At 49.4% G+C, this 17,170-nt stretch overlaps 4 protein-coding genes and 1 long non-coding RNA gene across 6 annotated transcripts; 2 read left to right on the top strand and 3 right to left on the bottom strand.

Annotated features, from left to right (window-relative positions):
• Window positions 1-91: 91 nt before the first annotated feature.
• Window positions 92-1,495, top strand: LOC136454296 (uncharacterized). Its single transcript, XM_066454762.1, has one exon. The coding sequence runs from the start codon at window positions 92-94 to the stop codon at window positions 1,493-1,495; it is 1,404 nt and encodes a 467-aa protein (XP_066310859.1).
• A 654-nt stretch (window positions 1,496-2,149) lies between these two features.
• On the bottom strand, window positions 2,150-3,378 carry LOC136449574 (uncharacterized). Its single transcript, XR_010758050.1, has 4 exons — window positions 3,250-3,378; window positions 2,879-3,092; window positions 2,629-2,790; window positions 2,150-2,532 (listed from the first exon to the last, which is right to left on the bottom strand). It is a non-coding gene; the product is annotated as an uncharacterized lncRNA (long non-coding RNA).
• Window positions 3,354-4,786, top strand: LOC136449573 (uncharacterized). Its single transcript, XM_066449627.1, has 2 exons — window positions 3,354-4,062; window positions 4,145-4,786. The coding sequence occupies exons 1-2, from the start codon at window positions 3,475-3,477 to the stop codon at window positions 4,784-4,786; spliced, it is 1,230 nt and encodes a 409-aa protein (XP_066305724.1). The 5' UTR covers window positions 3,354-3,474.
• Window positions 4,361-6,410, bottom strand: LOC136449572 (uncharacterized). Of its 2 annotated transcripts, none has more exons than XM_066449626.1 (2): window positions 5,523-6,410; window positions 4,361-4,498 (listed from the first exon to the last, which is right to left on the bottom strand). In XM_066449626.1, the coding sequence occupies exons 1-2, from the start codon at window positions 5,837-5,839 to the stop codon at window positions 4,468-4,470; spliced, it is 348 nt and encodes a 115-aa protein (XP_066305723.1). In that variant the 5' UTR covers window positions 5,840-6,410; the 3' UTR covers window positions 4,361-4,467. The 2 variants fall into 2 exon arrangements, with proteins under 2 accessions (XP_066305723.1, XP_066305722.1); XM_066449625.1 differs by lacking the exon at window positions 4,361-4,498 and adding an exon at window positions 5,014-5,056.
• A 512-nt stretch (window positions 6,411-6,922) lies between these two features.
• On the bottom strand, window positions 6,923-7,713 carry LOC136449570 (histone H3.2). Its single transcript, XM_066449624.1, has one exon. It carries the CDS (start codon window positions 7,646-7,648, stop codon window positions 7,238-7,240), a length of 411 nt encoding a protein of 136 aa, XP_066305721.1. The 5' UTR covers window positions 7,649-7,713; the 3' UTR covers window positions 6,923-7,237.
• Window positions 7,714-17,170: the final 9,457 nt, after the last annotated feature.

Here is a 17,170-nt window from a genome sequence, read left to right as displayed (position 1 = left end):
GCCGGCGTGCTGCTGCTGCGGCGCCACCGGTGTCGGCACCGCCCGCGGGTCCAGCGGCTGGAAGCAGGCCTCGAGGGTGAAGAAGTGGAGGATGTCGAGGCCGACGCAGAGGACGCGGTCGTCGGTGACGAAGAAGTGGAGGAAGCAGCGGTCGAAGAGCGGCACGAGCAGCGGCGCGCGTCGGATGGCGGAGCGCGCGGTGCTCCGAGACCTCATCTCGCGGACGCCCATGCTGTGGTACCTCGGCGAGAGGACGGGAACAATCTTCCGGCCGTGCGCCCGGCGCGAGCCAGTGGAGGCGCTGCACGCGGTGCGTGCCGTGGCCATCGGCCCGTTCCACCGCGCCGACCGCGGCCTCCCCTTCCCCGACGACGCCAAGCTCCCGTTCATGCGGTACCTGCAGGACCAGTGTGGCCTCGACGTGGATGGCTATGTCGCGGTGCTCTCCCTGGAGCGCGACCGCATCCGCGATGAGTTCGGCGCCGACGACGACTCGGACGGGGCCGCCGTAGAGATTCTGGAGAACGAGGAGAAGCTGTTGGAGATGCTGCTGCTGGACAGCTGCTTCGTCCTGGTGGTGAGCTTGATGCTCAGCAAGACCAGCACAGGCAACGCCGCCGACAGCGTGACGCGGGCGGCGTCCATCAGCAAGGATTACTTCATACTGCACATGGCCGTGGCGCAGCACGCCGACGACATCAAGCTTGACATGCTCGTGCTCGAGAACCAGGTCCCCTTCGGAGCCGTAAAGCTTCTCGCCGCGTCGTGCCCCGGGCTCAAGCTCCGGAACTCCGTCGAGGAGCTCGTGCTCGGATGCTTCGACGACATGTGCCCCAAGCACGCGCGCCGCGCCGGCGACAGCGTGGCTGGCGGCGGCGAGTTCCATCACTTCCTGCACCTCTTCCACTGGTCCCGCGTGCCCAAGGACAAGTACTTCGTCCTCTCGACGCCATGGACGCTCCTCAAGATCAAGAAGGAATCGGAGCGGCTGTTCCCCTGCTCCATGGAGCTTCGGAGGTCAGCGGTGTGGTTCCGCGAGGCATCGTCGAGCTGCGGCGACCTGGACATGTGGTTCTGGCGACACCCGGCGAGCCCCGTGGCCGTGATGAGCATCCCGTGCTTCCACGTCCACGAGTACAGCGCGGCCGTGCTCCACAACCTCCTGGCCTTCGAGAAACACTTCTACTGGGAGCACGGCGTGTGCGTGACGGCGCACGTAGCGCGGATGGAGGGCCTGGTCCGTTGCCCGCAGGATGCGGGCATGCTCCGCAAGCTAGGGGTCCTTGCCAGCACGCGGGGAGGCAGCCGACGCCGAGGAGGAAAGACGCGCCGCGGCGCGCGTGGACAGGCGGCGCAGCCCCGCCGCGTGCGCCGCCGGGGTGAGGGTGAGGCCGGCCATCCATCGGTCCACGTCCACCATTGCAGCAGCCGCCGCTGCCCAATGCCGCCGCCACCAAGCTTCCTCCTGCCTTGGACAGAGGAGGCGTGGAGATGAGCTAAGGTGGTCTGCTTGGGTAACGATGACAGCCGGAGGAGCGAGTGAATGCGCTGCTATAGTAAGAGGCCGGTTGGGAAACGGGGAGATGAGTGAATGCGCTGCCGAGAACAGAGAAGTACTTTTTAACCATCGGATGGTGTCTGGACGTTGGGTAAGTCACACCGTGACTGCTCTGTCACAGCAGTGGCAACGAGGGAACGAAAAATCTAAAACTGATGGCAGTAAAGGAAACATGTAATTTTGAATGGCAAGGAAGATGTAATTTTGAATGGCAAGGAAGGGATTGTTATAGTTTTCAATGGCAATGAAGAAATTTTCTCATCACAAAATTAGTTTTTAGCGTAAAACAAAGCTCCCGTTACTACGGAGAAAAGCTCATTGTGCTGGCTGAGTCTCATTAAAAAAATGATCTGATTGCATTTCATCCAATGTTCATGAACTAGAAAGACTAATTAATGGAACAAAGAAAATCCAATTTAACTTTCCCTGGACCCACCAAATGTCACTAGTCGCAACATGGCACCGTTGCCCAGGTCGTCGATTGAAACAATCTTTGGGAGACCACAATAAAAGCCGTTGAAAACATTGTAGTCACCTTGTGCCTACTCCCTCCGTCCCACAAAAAAATGCAATCGGAAGACCGGACACATATACCAATGCAGCATACAAAATTACCAGAATACCTCTATGAACTGATTTGACTTGTTTGTAATCATTGTAAACAACAAGAGTCTGGCAGTAGCAATTGCAGCCGGTATTACACGTGTAATCAGAGAACACTCTAGAGACACGTCCATTACACGTCATTACAGAAAGCTTGCCCACAGTTTACGGCAACGAATGCAAAATTTGAACCACCGCGCCAGGGGATTTCTCGCCTGTGCCACACCCCTCCTTCCCTCATATAATTGCAGGACACACGAGACCACCCACTCCATCAGCCTGGAAGCCATTTCCATCATCAGCCATGCCCATAGATCTAAACACTCTTTCATATCCTCATGGAGAGGTCCTACTTGATCTCAATGAACAGCCTGCGTATGAGCAAGAAGATGAAATCATGAGTCTCCAGCAAGATCAACTTTATGAAGATGAAGCCCATCTCCAAGATCAACATGGACACCTCTTACCTGATCTCAATGAAAACCCTGTGTATGAGCAAGAAGATGAAATCACTCATCTCCAGGAAGATCAACTTTATGAAGACGAAGCCCATCTCCAAGGTCAGCCCGTACATCTTGATCACAATGAACACCTTGGTTTGCATGTCATTGATCTCAATGTTGCTGGTTCTGCGGGAGAACAAGAACATCATCAAGGTGATTCTTTTTCTCTTCATTGCATCTGGACAGCAGTAAGACCAAGCTCAGTTCGAATTACCTATTTCCAACTAAAATCAAACTTGAACTAAATATTGTGCCTCATGTCATTGCAGTAATTGGAGTAGAGGAAGAGCATCCACAGGCTGCATGTCTCAACTTTGACGGTCCACCACATCAATTTGATCTAAACTTTGCACCTTCTGATCTGCAGCAGCAGATGCACGGTAAACTAACGACCAGCTACCCTTTTCCTTTTTAATGGATGAAAAGGCCTGCGGTTATAGTCCATTCAACAAAAGATTTTTCAACTAGTTAATGTCTGTCTACCATATAAAAAATATTGTAGACCCAGATTCTTACACTCATGTTGAACCACAATTCTAAAAAAAATAACACTTACAAATCTGCACCAATTGCTCCAAAACTCACCATTTAATTCTTTTGTAGGCATGATGGAAGACATGCATGACTATGGTGTTTACGCTCGAGGAGTTGGAGGGCTCGGATGTCGACGAAGATCACCATGCAAATGAAAACAATGCATGTCAGTCCAGAAATTTGACAGAAACTGAACGACAACAAATCTATGCAGCATTGCTTGAGAGAAGTGATCGTGGAAGACTAAAAAGGAAAGCTACAACTATAGTAGCACAAATGTTCCAGGTGAGCAGGTATAAAGTGCAGCGCATTTGGCAGCGAGCAAAACAATGTCGTGCCCAAGGAATTCCAGTTGATGTTAGATCAAGGAAGCCTAAGAGAAGTGGCCGCAAAAAGTTGCAAATAGACCTATCTGAGGTTCTTAGTGTTCCGTTGCATAGAAGAAGCACTATTCGATCTCTAGCGGAAGCCATTGGTGTCAAAAAGAGCACTCTGCATAGGTGGTTCAAGAAAGGGCTACTACGACGTCACTCTAGCACACTAAAGCCTCTATTGACAGAACAAAACAAAAGAGACAGGCTCCAATGGTGTCTTTCCATGTTAGATCCTCGGACACTACCACATGAACCCAAGTTCAGGGCAATGCAAAACATCATCCACATGGACGAGAAGTGGTTCAACACCACTTCAAAGTACACGAAGTATTATATGCTTCCAGGAGAGGACGACCCACATAGGACCGTGCAAAATAAGAATCGTATTGGCAAAGTTATGTTCTTGTCGGCATTAGGAAGACCTATATACGATGATGCAGCTAATTGCATCTTTGATGGGAAGATAGGATTGTGGCCATTTGTTAGAAAGGTACATCACCAACTTGTTTCACTTTCTTACATTAGTTTGTGCTAACACTTTTGATCCTTAATTCTCTTTTCATTGACTCTAGGAGCAAGCAAAAAGAAGAAGCCGTAATAGGGGGAGAGGGACCGAAGTCACCAAGCCTATTAAGGTAGATCGAGCAACTATGCGGTCGTACCTAATTGGTAAAGTTCTAAAAGCTATTGTTCGACAGTGGCCACGAGAACTTAGAGGACAAACCATATACATTCAGCAAGACAATGCCCCTTCACATGTTCCAGAAGATGATGAAGAATTTGCTAGGGCTATAGCACATACAGGGCTGGACATACGACTCATCAACCAACCTGCAAATTCTCCAGATTTGAATGTACTAGACCTAGGATTCTTTGCTTCTCTTCAGTCCTTGACCTATGAAAGGATCTCTAGGAACTTGGATGACCTGATTCAGAATGTCAAAAATGAGTTTGATAACTATGATCCAAATACTTTAAATAGGGTGTTCCTAACACTACAAGGGTGTATGATTGAGGTCATGAAAGATGGAGGAGGAAACAGATACAAAATTCCACACATGGACAAAGACAGGCTGGAGGCGCTAAGCATACTCCCTAAAACCCTTAGTTGTGACCGACAGCTATATGAGGATGTGGTCGCATCCTTGGGACACAATCATGTACATGTGGACCCGTATATTCCTCACGAGTATTTTGGTGATGCTGTAATATAAGCAATGAGTATGTAGCTGCTGATGTAATATAAAGTCATGAGCATTTTGCTAGTCATGTAATATAAAGTCATGACCATTTGGTACTGCTCTAATTAAATGAAGTTGTAACTTTGTATGGTGTGTCGCTAGTCGCTACTATTGACTATGATGGTTATCCCAATATTAATCATATTGACAAGTTCGGTGTAGTTTGCATATAGAGATACAAAGTGAGTGTTCGCTGCAGCTTAAGGAGAAGCAACATCGGCTTTTTTCGCTCTGCATTGTTCGCTGCACGCACAGGAACAACACGCAACAGTAGCATCAGCCCTCGTACACATAATAGGTTGTACTAGTGATACGCAGAAACTAAATTGGGCATGACATTATACTGTTAAATGATTGCAAAAAGGGCATTAAACTAGACATAACCAAATAATGTCGTACAGATTTATAAGAACAACAAATTCAATAGCTAGGATAAGTCTTACGATAGGTACCATTACACATCAGTTCATGACATCCGACACCTAAACCACAGTTCAGTATCACAAGTAGTAACCTGTACAGCAGTTCAACGTACTATCCCACACCTAAATAACAAGATATGTCACAGCTAACCTAAATCTTATATAGGAGTCCATAATCCCAGAACAAAAGCATTCCCACATCAAGAGCATTTATCATAAGCATTCTATGACACAAATAAAGCCATATAAACTGGAGACGGAAGAAAATAGGTACCAAAATCTTATACATGCTGATGAAGACCTCATAGTAGATGGGATCCATGTTAGCAAGCACCTCCTTCAAACGTGCAGCCACTTCTGGGGCCAGGTCCATCCCGGAAGCGTCGTCTGGGGCCACCACCGGAGGGCCGAGGGGCAGATCCTCGCCGGCAGCCCCGGCACCGGACACCGGGGGCCTCTCCATGGACAGATCCGCCCCGCTCGCGGTCGCGGCACCTTCGGCGGCCACCCCTACGCCGTCCGCGTCGACCTCCATGCCAGAGTCTTCATCCTCGGAGTCGAGCACACACTCCACACCATCATCATCGTCGCGGGCCACCCTCATGCCGGCGGCGCCTCCATCGGCGGCGGTTCCACCGGTGATGCCTCGGGCACCTGCCACCACCAGACATGCCGGAACAAGGACGAGAACTGTAACAGGAAGACTAGAAGAGGAACGAGGGAACCAGATCTGGAGAGATGGGGCTCGATATGGGAAGGGTTGGGAGCTCCGGATAGAGACTGAACAGGGTCGGTGGGGGAGGCTTGGGCGGAGGATGCGATGCAGCAGAGAAAAGGAGTGGATGAGGAGAGGGCGCCTGCGCGTGAGGATGAGGAAAGGTGCGGTCGATTTCTTTCTTTCTTTTTTTCCGGTGCAGTGCTTGTGCGGTAGTGGAGGATGCGGGCATGCGGCTGCTGCTGGTGGCCTCCTGCCGAAACGAGTGGAGGAGAGTGAAAGCGTGTTTGGTATGAATTTTTCTTTTTTTTATTTAATGATGAGAAGTCTGGTGCGTGCAGTAAGCTAGCAGCAGTCTGTGTGGGTCCCCCTCCCTGGTGTAGTAGGCTGGTAGGCTACTTTAGCGTTTTTTGTGAGAAAAAATTTAAACTCCTGAATTGCGTTTTTTCATGGGACGGAGGTAGTATGTGGAAACGGTTGCGACTTACTCCTACCAGGGATCGTGACTCCGGCTACTCCTCGTAGAGTTGGCCGGTTCATATCGTTGCTGGTTCGTTTATGTGAGAAAGAGTACTGTTAGCTGGTTCACGTGAATAGTCCAGCCAGCCAGCCCCAGAACACCATCGAGAATTAGCTAAAAGTAGTTTCTCTACAGTCGTGTGTGAGTTCACGTGTCTGCAACTAAACCTTTGCCTGCTGTGGTTTACTGCCTTGTTGAATTAAAAGGCTTTGATTTAAAAAGGAGAAAAGATAATCGAGAGAATGGATTAAACGGTTTCATTTTACCAGCATAGCACAGTAGCAGACTTGTATCATTTTGAAAGATAAAGCAGTAAACTAGATGAGGCAGATGTGTGGTTTCACAGCCACTAAACCATTGGAGAGCGTTGATTCGATTCAGAAGCAGATATGCAGAAACAAACGCTGATAGTCTGAAACACCGTCAGTTCGGCAGGCAGATGTTTACAATCAGCCGCACCACTAATCCCAAATCTGAATTAGCGGGTACAACCCGTCCAGTTCATAATGCATTAATAGTAACAATCACATTCTTAGCAGTAAGAACAGAACAAGCAGCACGGATGACAGTATCACATGGCAGCTCTTGTAAGAATCAGAAACCAATCACATTGCATTGCATCGAGACCAACACATCATCCAGAACATTTCTACTGCAAGATAGGACGCGACAAGGAACGAACGATTGTCCCATCGACAGGCTACAGCAGTAGTTCTTCGCACTGCAGAACCAGAAAGGCCCGAAGGAAACGCAACAGGGGCAGCAGCTCAGGCCCTCTCGCCCCTGATGCGGCGGGCGAGCTGGATGTCCTTGGGCATGATGGTGACGCGCTTGGCGTGGATGGCGCAGAGGTTGGTGTCCTCGAAGAGGCCCACGAGGTATGCCTCGGCGGCCTCCTGCAGCGCCGCCACGGCGGAGGACTGGAACCGGAGGTCCGTCTTGAAGTCCTGCGCGATCTCCCGCACCAGCCGCTGGAAGGGGAGCTTCCGGATCAGCAGCTCCGTGCTCTTCTGGTACTTGCGGATCTCACGCAGCGCCACCGTGCCCGGGCGAAACCGGTGCGGCTTCTTCACGCCGCCCGTGGCGGGGGCCGACTTGCGCGCCGCCTTCGTCGCCAGCTGCTTCCGCGGCGCCTTGCCGCCTGTCGACTTGCGCGCCGTCTGCTTCGTGCGGGCCATCGGTGCCGGCTTGAGAGATTGGAGGAGGATTTGGGCGGGGGATGGGGGATTGCAAGCTGCGATGCGGTCTGCCGTGGGAAGAGGATTTGCGTTTATTTATACTGGTGATAGAGGGTGTTCTTGGGCGGCCACGGAGGGATGCCGAAAATTTTCGGGAGGCGCTGGCGCGGGCGGCGGGGAAATTGGGGCCGTTGGATTGGGATGGACGGTGAGGGTAGCGATGCTGGCGGGGACGATCCGCGTGCTCGGTGATCTGCGATCTGATTGGCTGGGATGGCTTCGGTGAGGATCCCTGGCCCCACCTAGTGATTTCGGTCACGGTTAGCGCCCAATTCCCACCAGTCAGTTCCACGAATGTTAACAGGCTGTGTGATGGGCTTCACACAGCCCATCGTGGAGCGTGATTCGGACCTTAGAGACTTTGCGGCCGAAATGGTAGCCCGCTTAGGCACGCCGCTCTCTTCTATGAAGCCCAACACTAGGGGGATAAATACTGGGGCCCATGGAGTACAGCACATCGTGACACGTGATGCAATACAATAGTGACCCCTGACCTGAACAGGGTCTCGCGACTCGAGCCGAGCGCCGCCGCCCTTGTCTCCACCACCGTTGGTCCCCTCCCTTCCTCCTCCGGTGATATCGCCGGAGGCCGGAGGGAGTGCGGATCCATTATTTTTAATAACTTTTTCTAGTAGATCGAGTATTTAGGATTAGGACGTGCTTTGTGCCTGGCCATCGGCCCAGGCACGGCCCTTCGGCCTAATTTTTGGGCCGAGCTGGCCCGAAAAACACGGCCTCTTCAGCAGGCCGGGCCAGCCCGAGGCCCGCATCTCCATTGCGCTGAGCTCCGCCGCCGCATCGGAAAGGAGGAAGGAGAGCTGAGACGCGGGGAAGCATCACCGTCACATCACAAGGGAGGAGCGGAGGTGTGGGAGAGCGCCGCCGCCGCGCGCGATGGAGATGCTCATATGAAGGATGTGGCAGAACCGCCTAATCTAATGCCTCACGGGAGTGCTCGTCTTTCATTAGACACTAAGCACTCGAGGGAGAACACCAAATTACTCGATTCCGTCGGGCACACCCCAGGGGAGAACCCAAAAATCCACATTTTTTTCCTCAGGATCACAAATGAGAGAATAAAGCTTACATCATTCTTAACCAGTTCTTACATCACTTTACATGTACATCAGAGTATAACATTTATTATTATAATAGCGGAATGAAATCATATTATCAGAGTTATGAATCATTCAATTAAACAGCGGAATATAAACATGTGAATAGAGTTACAGCAGAAATAAATATATAAACATGACATGAGGAAGTATTGAAATATAAACTACGACGACAGATTATGAAACTTTCGTTTATAAAAGCATTTAGTGAGAGTTATAAATAAAGACTACGATCATAGCGTAAAGGAAATCCTCGCTGAGCCCACCAGGAGGAATCCACACACAAAGGTCAGCTCTAGCATCCACCTGTCACCTACAACAGGGGGAATAAAACCCTGAGTACTCTATTGTACTCAGCAAGACTTACCCGACAGGAGAAAAGAAAAGACTCCAAGGATATGCAAGGCTATTTGGTTTGTGGGTTTATTACATTTGCAGGAAGCATTACTAAGCGTGCGACCTTATGTTCGATTTTTATTAATAGCCGTATTGGTTCATTAACTAACCATTCTATGTAAGCACCTGTGCTACTTTCAAGCAGGTGGTAAGCAATCAGATTTCCTTTTCCATCTTTCGTCTTCAGTTCTTACTACGATGCTAGGCATAAGACAAGCCATACCGACTTGGCGATGATTCGCGAACCAATGTCCCCAGCTGGGTACCCCGAAAACACACACTCTGCTTGTACCCCAAGCATAAGCAGGACCAACCCATCACTCTCCTATCCCGGGTGTCTATGTCCCCGTCCAAACTGGGACTCCAAGCCCCCGCCCCTGAGTCTTGGAATCAGTGCGGTGCAAGGACCTCCTCCACCAAAATAAAACCCTGAGAGTCGGTCCGGAAAGAGCTGGATCCGCGACAAGAGAGCAACAAGTCTTCCCAGTGCTTATACACAAGTATGTGCTCGAGATAATAAGATCTGTGACTTGCCTCGATGGCTTATGCAACGATTGGTCCTTAACCGACCAGACAGGGAAAGCAGTGTAACCAAGTCATGCCCCACGTCCATGGCGACACAACCTCTTACACCCACCAATACCCAAACTATATCCCTGCCCGATCACCAATTTACCTCTCCCAACATTTATATTTTCCAAGTGATAGTAATATAGTAACATATTTTCTATATCTCGCAAGTGACAGGCAATCACTCGACTTTTACCGGAATCCTATAGCATAGCATTCTACACGATCCTGTCATACTAGTAAGATTCATAGGATAAAGATATATATGCAAGTGGGTTTCATTCAACTCCTTAAAATTTAATGCACAAATATAATTTAAACTGCAGAAAAGTAGGGGTTATGCACCGGGGCTTGCCTGGGTAAGATATATTTAAAGTTAGTATCTGCATCTTCAGATCATCCACCATCAGCTGGATAACAAGCCCATTGCATCATCTCCTAGAGGGGATACCAGTACACCATCCGCGGATTCCCAATCATCCTTCGATCGATCCGTTGATCCATCATCGTACCTATATGATATGCAATGCGATGCAATACAAAGACATAATTAATCGATCGCAACGGTGACTTGTAAAAATACGATTTACGCCTCTCAAACTAATGAGCTAGTTTTAACGACGGCCGTACTTAGGTTCATATACACGTTGTTGGATAAGACGTTATTTCCCAATAATTATTTTAGTTATATAAACCACAGTTGTTTCTTTACCTCATTCTATCGATTTAATCCTTATTCACAAAAAGCCATCAGTATCTATTTAGCAAACTAATTATTTTGGAGCTGCAAAACTTACAGCGAGTACCTAATATTTCTAGGAGCTTACTGTACCAATTTCAGATCTAACACTATAACCAACTGATTACAACAATTCCTGCAAGGTTTATATTTTTATAATGTTAAGTATCTTAATTTAATTATATAACTTCCAAGAGTATTATCACACTATGTGAACAAACCATACTAACAGGTAGATCCTGATTTTAGGAGACTAACAAAACTGATTTCACCATTTTTGGATCCCTAGACTATTCTATATTGATTTTACAATTTTTATTCCCGAGACTAAATTAGCAATCGCTTAGAACTAAAGGGCCAACAGACATCAGCCGGCCCAGTGGCCCGTTCGGCCAGGCCCAGCGGCGGACAGGCGGTGGCCCAGGCGGATGGGCGCGCCGGGGCCCAGCGGGGGCCGTGGCCCAAACGCAGATCACAGCGCTGGCGGCCTAGTAGTGGCAGCGGCCCAGTGCGGGAGAGCGCGCGCGCGGCCCGGCAGCGGCGCGCGGCGCAGCGGCGCGAGCGTGGCCCAGCACAGTAGCGGCCCAGCAGCGGCAGCGGGCGTGCGGGCGCAGCCCAGCACGGCGGGGCACGCGCGAGCGGCGCGAGCGCGGGCAGGCCGGCCCGGCATGGCAGCGCGGCAGCAGCAGGCCACGGCGATGTGCAGGCCCAGCGGACGCAGTGCGAGTAGGCCGGCGCGGCAGCAGTAGGTGGGCGCGGGCGTGGCCCAACGCGAAAGCGAACGCGGGCGCGAGCGGGTGTGGCCCAGCACGACGACGCGGCCAAGCAGCGGGCGCAGGCCACTGGCGAGCGCGAGTGTGGGTAGGCCGGCGCGGCCCAGCGCACAAGTAGCGAGCGCGACGTTGCCCAGCACGCGAGCAGTGGACGCCCAGCGCGAACGCGAGTGCGGGCAGGCTGGAGCGCAGGCCAGCGGCAGCGGAACGAGGCCAGCGCGGCAGGCGAGCACGGCAGCGTGGCCCAGCGCGGGGAGCTGGCCCAGGTGGCCGCGGATGCAACCCAAAGCGATGTATTTCTAATGTATTCTGGATTTATTTTCCTACACAAAAGCGGCCCTAAAATAGGTGTGACATAGGGATGACATCATGCTGATGTCAACAAGCTAACAACAACAGTATGCACCTCCAGCTGCTCTGCTTTCTTGCTCGGACGCGGTGCGGTGGAGTTCGTCGGCATTGCTACTAGCTCGATGCCGAATAGCGCGATGGAAGTATGGCTAACTGGAAAAATGGTGGAGTGCTGCTAAGCTACTTGCAGAGGCGACCGCGTTCGGAACTTAAAACGACCGGTGATGACGAAACTTGCATGGACACTCCAGCATCGTACTACCGCACAGTGGTGGGTTAGGCACCGCCTGTACTTCCGTTCGTCCTTCACACGTGCATGAAAAATAAAGATGGCCATCTCAAATGGTTGGCCGGCCACCATCCAAAATAACGTGATGACAACTTTGCATGGCTTTGCGTGCAAACATGAAAGCAAGAGCAAATTCACATGCATACGTTCATTAGCCTTTTTATTTAAATAAAAATCCGTTTAGGACACCAAATAATATAACGTGGCATGCAATGTAACATTCATTTCGTGCTTATCAACATAAACCCGGACATATATATATATATATACATATATATATATATATATACATATATATATATATATATATATATATATGGATCGTTCTATTTATTAATGGATTTTTTTTATTTATAAAAGTTGCTTTTCCCGCTTAAGCTAATAGAACAAACCGTTCGCTATTTATTTGTCAGGATTATCGTTCGATATTTCTAAACATTCTTACGCACTTAAATTTATCCTGGTGTTGATTCGAGTCCACAAAGCTGGGTCGCACAGGATTCGTTCATCGCATCAAGTACATTTTAAATCGAAAACCCGAGAAACCTGTTTTTTGAAATTTTTACTTAGGTAAAAAATGCGGTGCTAAACAAGATCGTAACACCGGGGTGTTACAATCAACCCCCCTTAAAAAGAATCTCGTCCCGAGATTCGAAGCAAGAACTAAAAGAGGGGAAACGTGATTACATTTCGTAGATTAGGGATTACACGAAAGATTACACGACTTCGAATACTAAACCACACGGGGATCTAGGGATACCTGGTTAAGAGCAACTTGATACACCCAAGACCTACTCCCAAAGTTGGGATAGACGAGGACAATGGAGAATCAACAAGAAGATGATTATCCAAAACATGGCGTAGCACCAACAAATCCAGAAACAGTCGACTAGGAAGTAAAACATCGTGAATCCTAAGGCCAACTAACCAAGAGAACTTGAACTTCTTCGACGCACCGGATCCTTTCTTCTTCTTAGCTCACACCATCACCTCAGATAGACGAACCGAGCTTTACAACGTCGCCTAGACTTCGTAGTTCTACTGTGAAAGCGAGAGGAATGGGGATGAAGAAGAAGAGCAAGGACCAAGGGTAACTTATAGAGGCAAACGGAGAGGGGAAAGCAATACACCGATGGCGGAGGCGGTGGGGATGGGATACACAGACGGTGCATACTGTGGAGATAAGGTCGGACATGGTGCGCTTCCTACGTGAGCGGCAGAGGGGGAAATAAAGGAGAGGAGAGGGGGATGGGTCCGCTCGACGAGGCAGGCGTGCGGCGGTCGTGTCACCAAAAGAAGAAAGAAGGAGAGGGAAGGGGAAATGAGGGGGGTGGTCTGGTACGGGGAACGACGGTGCGGGGCAGAGAGCCGACCGGACGCTAGGAAAGGAAAAGTGCACAGTGCACAAGGACGGTGAGCACTGCATGATGCCGCGGCCACGCGAAAATGGGGTGCTACAGATCCCGACACAGGCGGCATTCGCAGGGCACGCAGTGAAATGACCCAGCATGCGAAGCACGGTCAACTAAAAACAGGGTTGGAGCATGACGTCCACTCAGGCTTTTCTATTACTCCTGGCTCCCCAAGGTTAACCTTCCTTACTACTCTTCCTTTTCTTTCCTTTACTCGACCACATCCGTCTTTCATGTAGACTGAGACCATGTCATACTTTCTTTCTCCAAACCATCTCTTGTTTACCTTGAGAGAACACTTCTGCATCAACCCGTTGTGGAATTCCCATGTGAACACCTGAACATTTCCAAGGAGAAAATTTTTAAAACAAAATGGTACGGCGGTGTAACTCGGCAAAGGTACTTGGCCAAAAACCTCGATACCAGTGCATGCCGAGCAGCGTCACATGTGGCAGCTGTTCCATAGGGAGCCCTCGGTTTCGTCACGACACCATAAGCTTTTAACCAGGCAACTATTACCAACTTATACACCATGAAGGCGGTGGGGTCATAGACCACAGAGTAAGGGGGTATCGCAAGGGAAAAAATCAACAACAAAGGTTTCCCTCCACAACAAGGGATAAGGAATTCAAATCCAACGATGGATTTGTTTTTTAAAAAGATTCAAGTGTTCTGTTGGGACATCCACAATTAGCCGATACAGTGTCCTATATTATCTAATCATGGCTGATCTACTGGTATCTAAGTGACAACTTCTCTTGTAACCCACTTGATATCACCCATGAAACTCTTAAGCACACCTAATGAACTTAAGGTAGATGAACGCAATAAACACAGTGAATAAATAAAATGCATGTTCCAACGGTCTTATACGGGTACAACATACAAGCATTCAGGCTCACATTCACAGCATAGCATTCACCTACGGTCGAACGATCTCAACAACTACGGACGACAACAACGGCAAGAGTACAATATAGGGGGACAGCAACGAAAAACACTACTACTATGGGTACAGCGCCCCAAGGCAACTAGTCTACATCCTCGCGAGACAACGGCTGAGCGAGAGGAATCAAGGGTTCTTCTTCTGACACTTCCGAGGGTGGAGGTGCGGGCGGTGCTGCAACACCGGTTCTTCTTCTCTCTGACGGGTGGATAGGGATCCCTTCCAAGATTAGGGCATCCTGCCCTTTAGCAGCCAACGTCCTCCGCTCGGCCCTGGTGACAAGATAGGCCACCCGTAGCTGATGGACATGCCGATCTTTAGCCTCCTTCAGAGCTTCCTCCATGGCAGCCTCTCGGCTCTCAGTAGCTATAGCACTGGCATGTGCTTCGGCAAGCTGCACCTGGAGCATCCTATTGAAGATCTCGACTTCCTCGGCACGCCGAAGGCACGCCCTCAGCTCCAAGGCTTGTCGGTCATACTGCTCATCCAAAGCAAGCAGGTACATGGTCAAGGACACCACGGTTGGACTATCCTCTTGCGCAACCTGCCCTTGCAAAGCCTCCATGCGAGCCTTCCATGCCCGTCGATTCCTATCCAAAGGTGGAAAGAACCGCATGGGAGTATGGGCAATGGGCTCTTTATAGATCTGGCAGAGGTACCGCAAGGCTTTACGGGCCACAACCTGATAGGTGTCGGCGAAGCTACACCCGGTTGCGGTCACACTCTAGGCTTCAGTGACATCGGGGAACTCTTCACTCTTCCCAATGTAGATAGTAACTTCACACTGATCAGTGCCATGCTTCTCATACTCACGGCCCTCATACTCGGGACGATCTTTGACTCCGAGCTTTTGCAGGGTGGCATGCAGGATTTTGGGAAACCCCTCAACATTCAGGCAGTAGGTGCTAACCTAGGCTGCTGCCATCTCTGGCGGTGGTTGCAAGGAAGGCTGAGCGAAAAGCTGGCTCAAAGGAAAAACTAAGCGAGCTAAAGTGCGCCGAGTGGTGGTACCAATGGCTAAGCTAGGCTCTACTTATAAAGGCGGAGCGTTCAGTGGTCCTGGCACGGTTCACTAGGGTTCCTGCGCGGGGTCACTACGACGAATCGACCAATTCCCGCGCATTCGAGGCGAGCGACGTGCGATGCCATTACTGACTAGTACGACTGTAGGGCAAGGGTCCGACAAGAGCATAGAAAAGGGGTACGGGGAGACGTGGGTCACAACCGGCGTGAACCACGGACGAATGCGAAACATGAAGCCACAGTGTAGACCTAACTCTGGAACAGGGACGAGTCATTCGTGCACAATACGACACGCGTGACACTTATGGATGACGTATCTACCAGCAATACAACACTATAATTCACAAACAGGATATGCATGAATGCACGTCCTATACGCCCTTTCACTGTTGCCAACATATAGGGCAACCGTTCTCAGATTTATGGCACATAGTTCTCTCCCTGTAACTAGGCGATACTATCGGACTATGCTCGAGTCAGTGTACCTGTAGAAAACTTGATTAAGCCTACCTAAGTTAGCAGAGTGTCATCTATCCTGGATACATAACCATAGTAATAGGGCTACTTATATAACTTTGCAAACATACGCCCCAACTTTTTGTAAAAACAGGTTGTCAAATTTTAGCTTAGAAAAGGTTTTCAAAGCTGTATTTTCTCAACTAGCTGTGATACCACCTATGTCAGAACCGCCTAATCTAATGCCTCACGGGAGTGCTCGTCTTCCATTAGACACTAAGCACTCAAGGGAGAACACCAAATTACTCGATTCCATCGGGCACACCCTAGGGGAGAACCCAAAAATCCACATTTTTCCCTCAAGATCACAAATGAGAGAATAAAGCTTACATCATTCTTAACCAGTTCTTACATCACTTTACATGTACATTAGAGTATAACATTTATTATTATAATAGCGGAATGTAATCATATTATCAGAGTTATGAATTATTCAATTAAACAGCGGAATATAAACATGTGAATAGAGTTACAGCAGAAATAAATATATAAACATGACATGAGGAAGTATTGAAATATAAACTACGACAACAGATTATGAAACTTTCATTTATAAAAGCATTTAGTGAGAGTTATAAATAAAGACTACGATCGCAGCGTAAAGGAAATCCTCGCTGAGTCCACCAGGAGGAATCCACACACAAAGGTCAGCTCCAGCATCCACCTGTCACCTGCAACAGGGGGAATAAAACTCTGAGTACTCGATTGTACTCAGCAAGACTTACCCGATAGGAGAAAAGAAAAGACTCCAAGGATATGCAAGGCTATTTGGTTTGTGGGTTTATTACATTTGCAGGAAGCATTACTAAGCGTGTGTCCTTATGTTCGATTTTTATTAATAGCCGTATTGGTTCATTAACTAACCATTCTATGTAAGCACCTGTGCTACTTTCAAGTAGGTGGTAAGCAATCAGATTTCCTTTTCCATCTTTCGTCTTCAGTTCTTACTAAGATGCTAGGCATAAGACAAGCCGTACCGACTCGGCGGCGATTCGTGAACCAATGTCCCTAGCTGGGTACCCCAAAAACACACGCCCCGCTTGTACCCCAGGCACAAGCAGGACCAACCCATCACTCTCCTGTCCTGGGTGTCCAGGTCCCCGTCCAAACTAGGACTCTAAGCCCCCGCCCCTGAGTCCCGGACTCAGTGCGGTGCAAGGACCTCCTCCACCAAAATAAAACCTTGACAGTCGGTCCGGAAAGAGCCAAATCCGCGACAAGAGAGCAACAAGTATTCCAAGCGCCCATACACAAGTATGTGCTCAAGATAATAAGATCTGTGACTTGCCTCGATGGCTTATGCAACGATTGGTCCTTAACCGACCAGACAGG

This window comes from Miscanthus floridulus, chromosome 5 (genome assembly GCF_019320115.1).
Source record: "Miscanthus floridulus cultivar M001 chromosome 5, ASM1932011v1, whole genome shotgun sequence".
NCBI classification, from domain to species: Eukaryota; Viridiplantae; Streptophyta; class Magnoliopsida; order Poales; family Poaceae; genus Miscanthus; species Miscanthus floridulus.
This window is presented reverse-complemented; position numbering and strand designations above follow the sequence as displayed.

Excerpts from the sequence above, each read along its gene's own strand:
- LOC136454296 (XM_066454762.1), top strand. The coding sequence starts at position 92 with ATGTCGAGGCCGACGCAGAGGACGCGGTCGTCGGTGACGAAGAAGTGG.
- LOC136449573 (XM_066449627.1), top strand. The coding sequence starts at position 3,475 with ATGTTCCAGGTGAGCAGGTATAAAGTGCAGCGCATTTGGCAGCGAGCA. Across the intron at positions 4,063-4,144 it reads TGTGGCCATTTGTTAGAAAG|GAGCAAGCAAAAAGAAGAAG; the intron begins GTACATCACCAA and ends CATTGACTCTAG.
- LOC136449572 (XM_066449625.1), bottom strand. The coding sequence starts at position 5,839 with ATGAGGGTGGCCCGCGACGATGATGATGGTGTGGAGTGTGTGCTCGAC. Across the intron at positions 5,057-5,522 it reads TATGAGGTCTTCATCAGCAT|CGAACAATGCAGAGCGAAAA; the intron begins GTATAAGATTTT and ends CTGTGCGTGCAG.
- LOC136449570 (XM_066449624.1), bottom strand. The coding sequence starts at position 7,648 with ATGGCCCGCACGAAGCAGACGGCGCGCAAGTCGACAGGCGGCAAGGCG.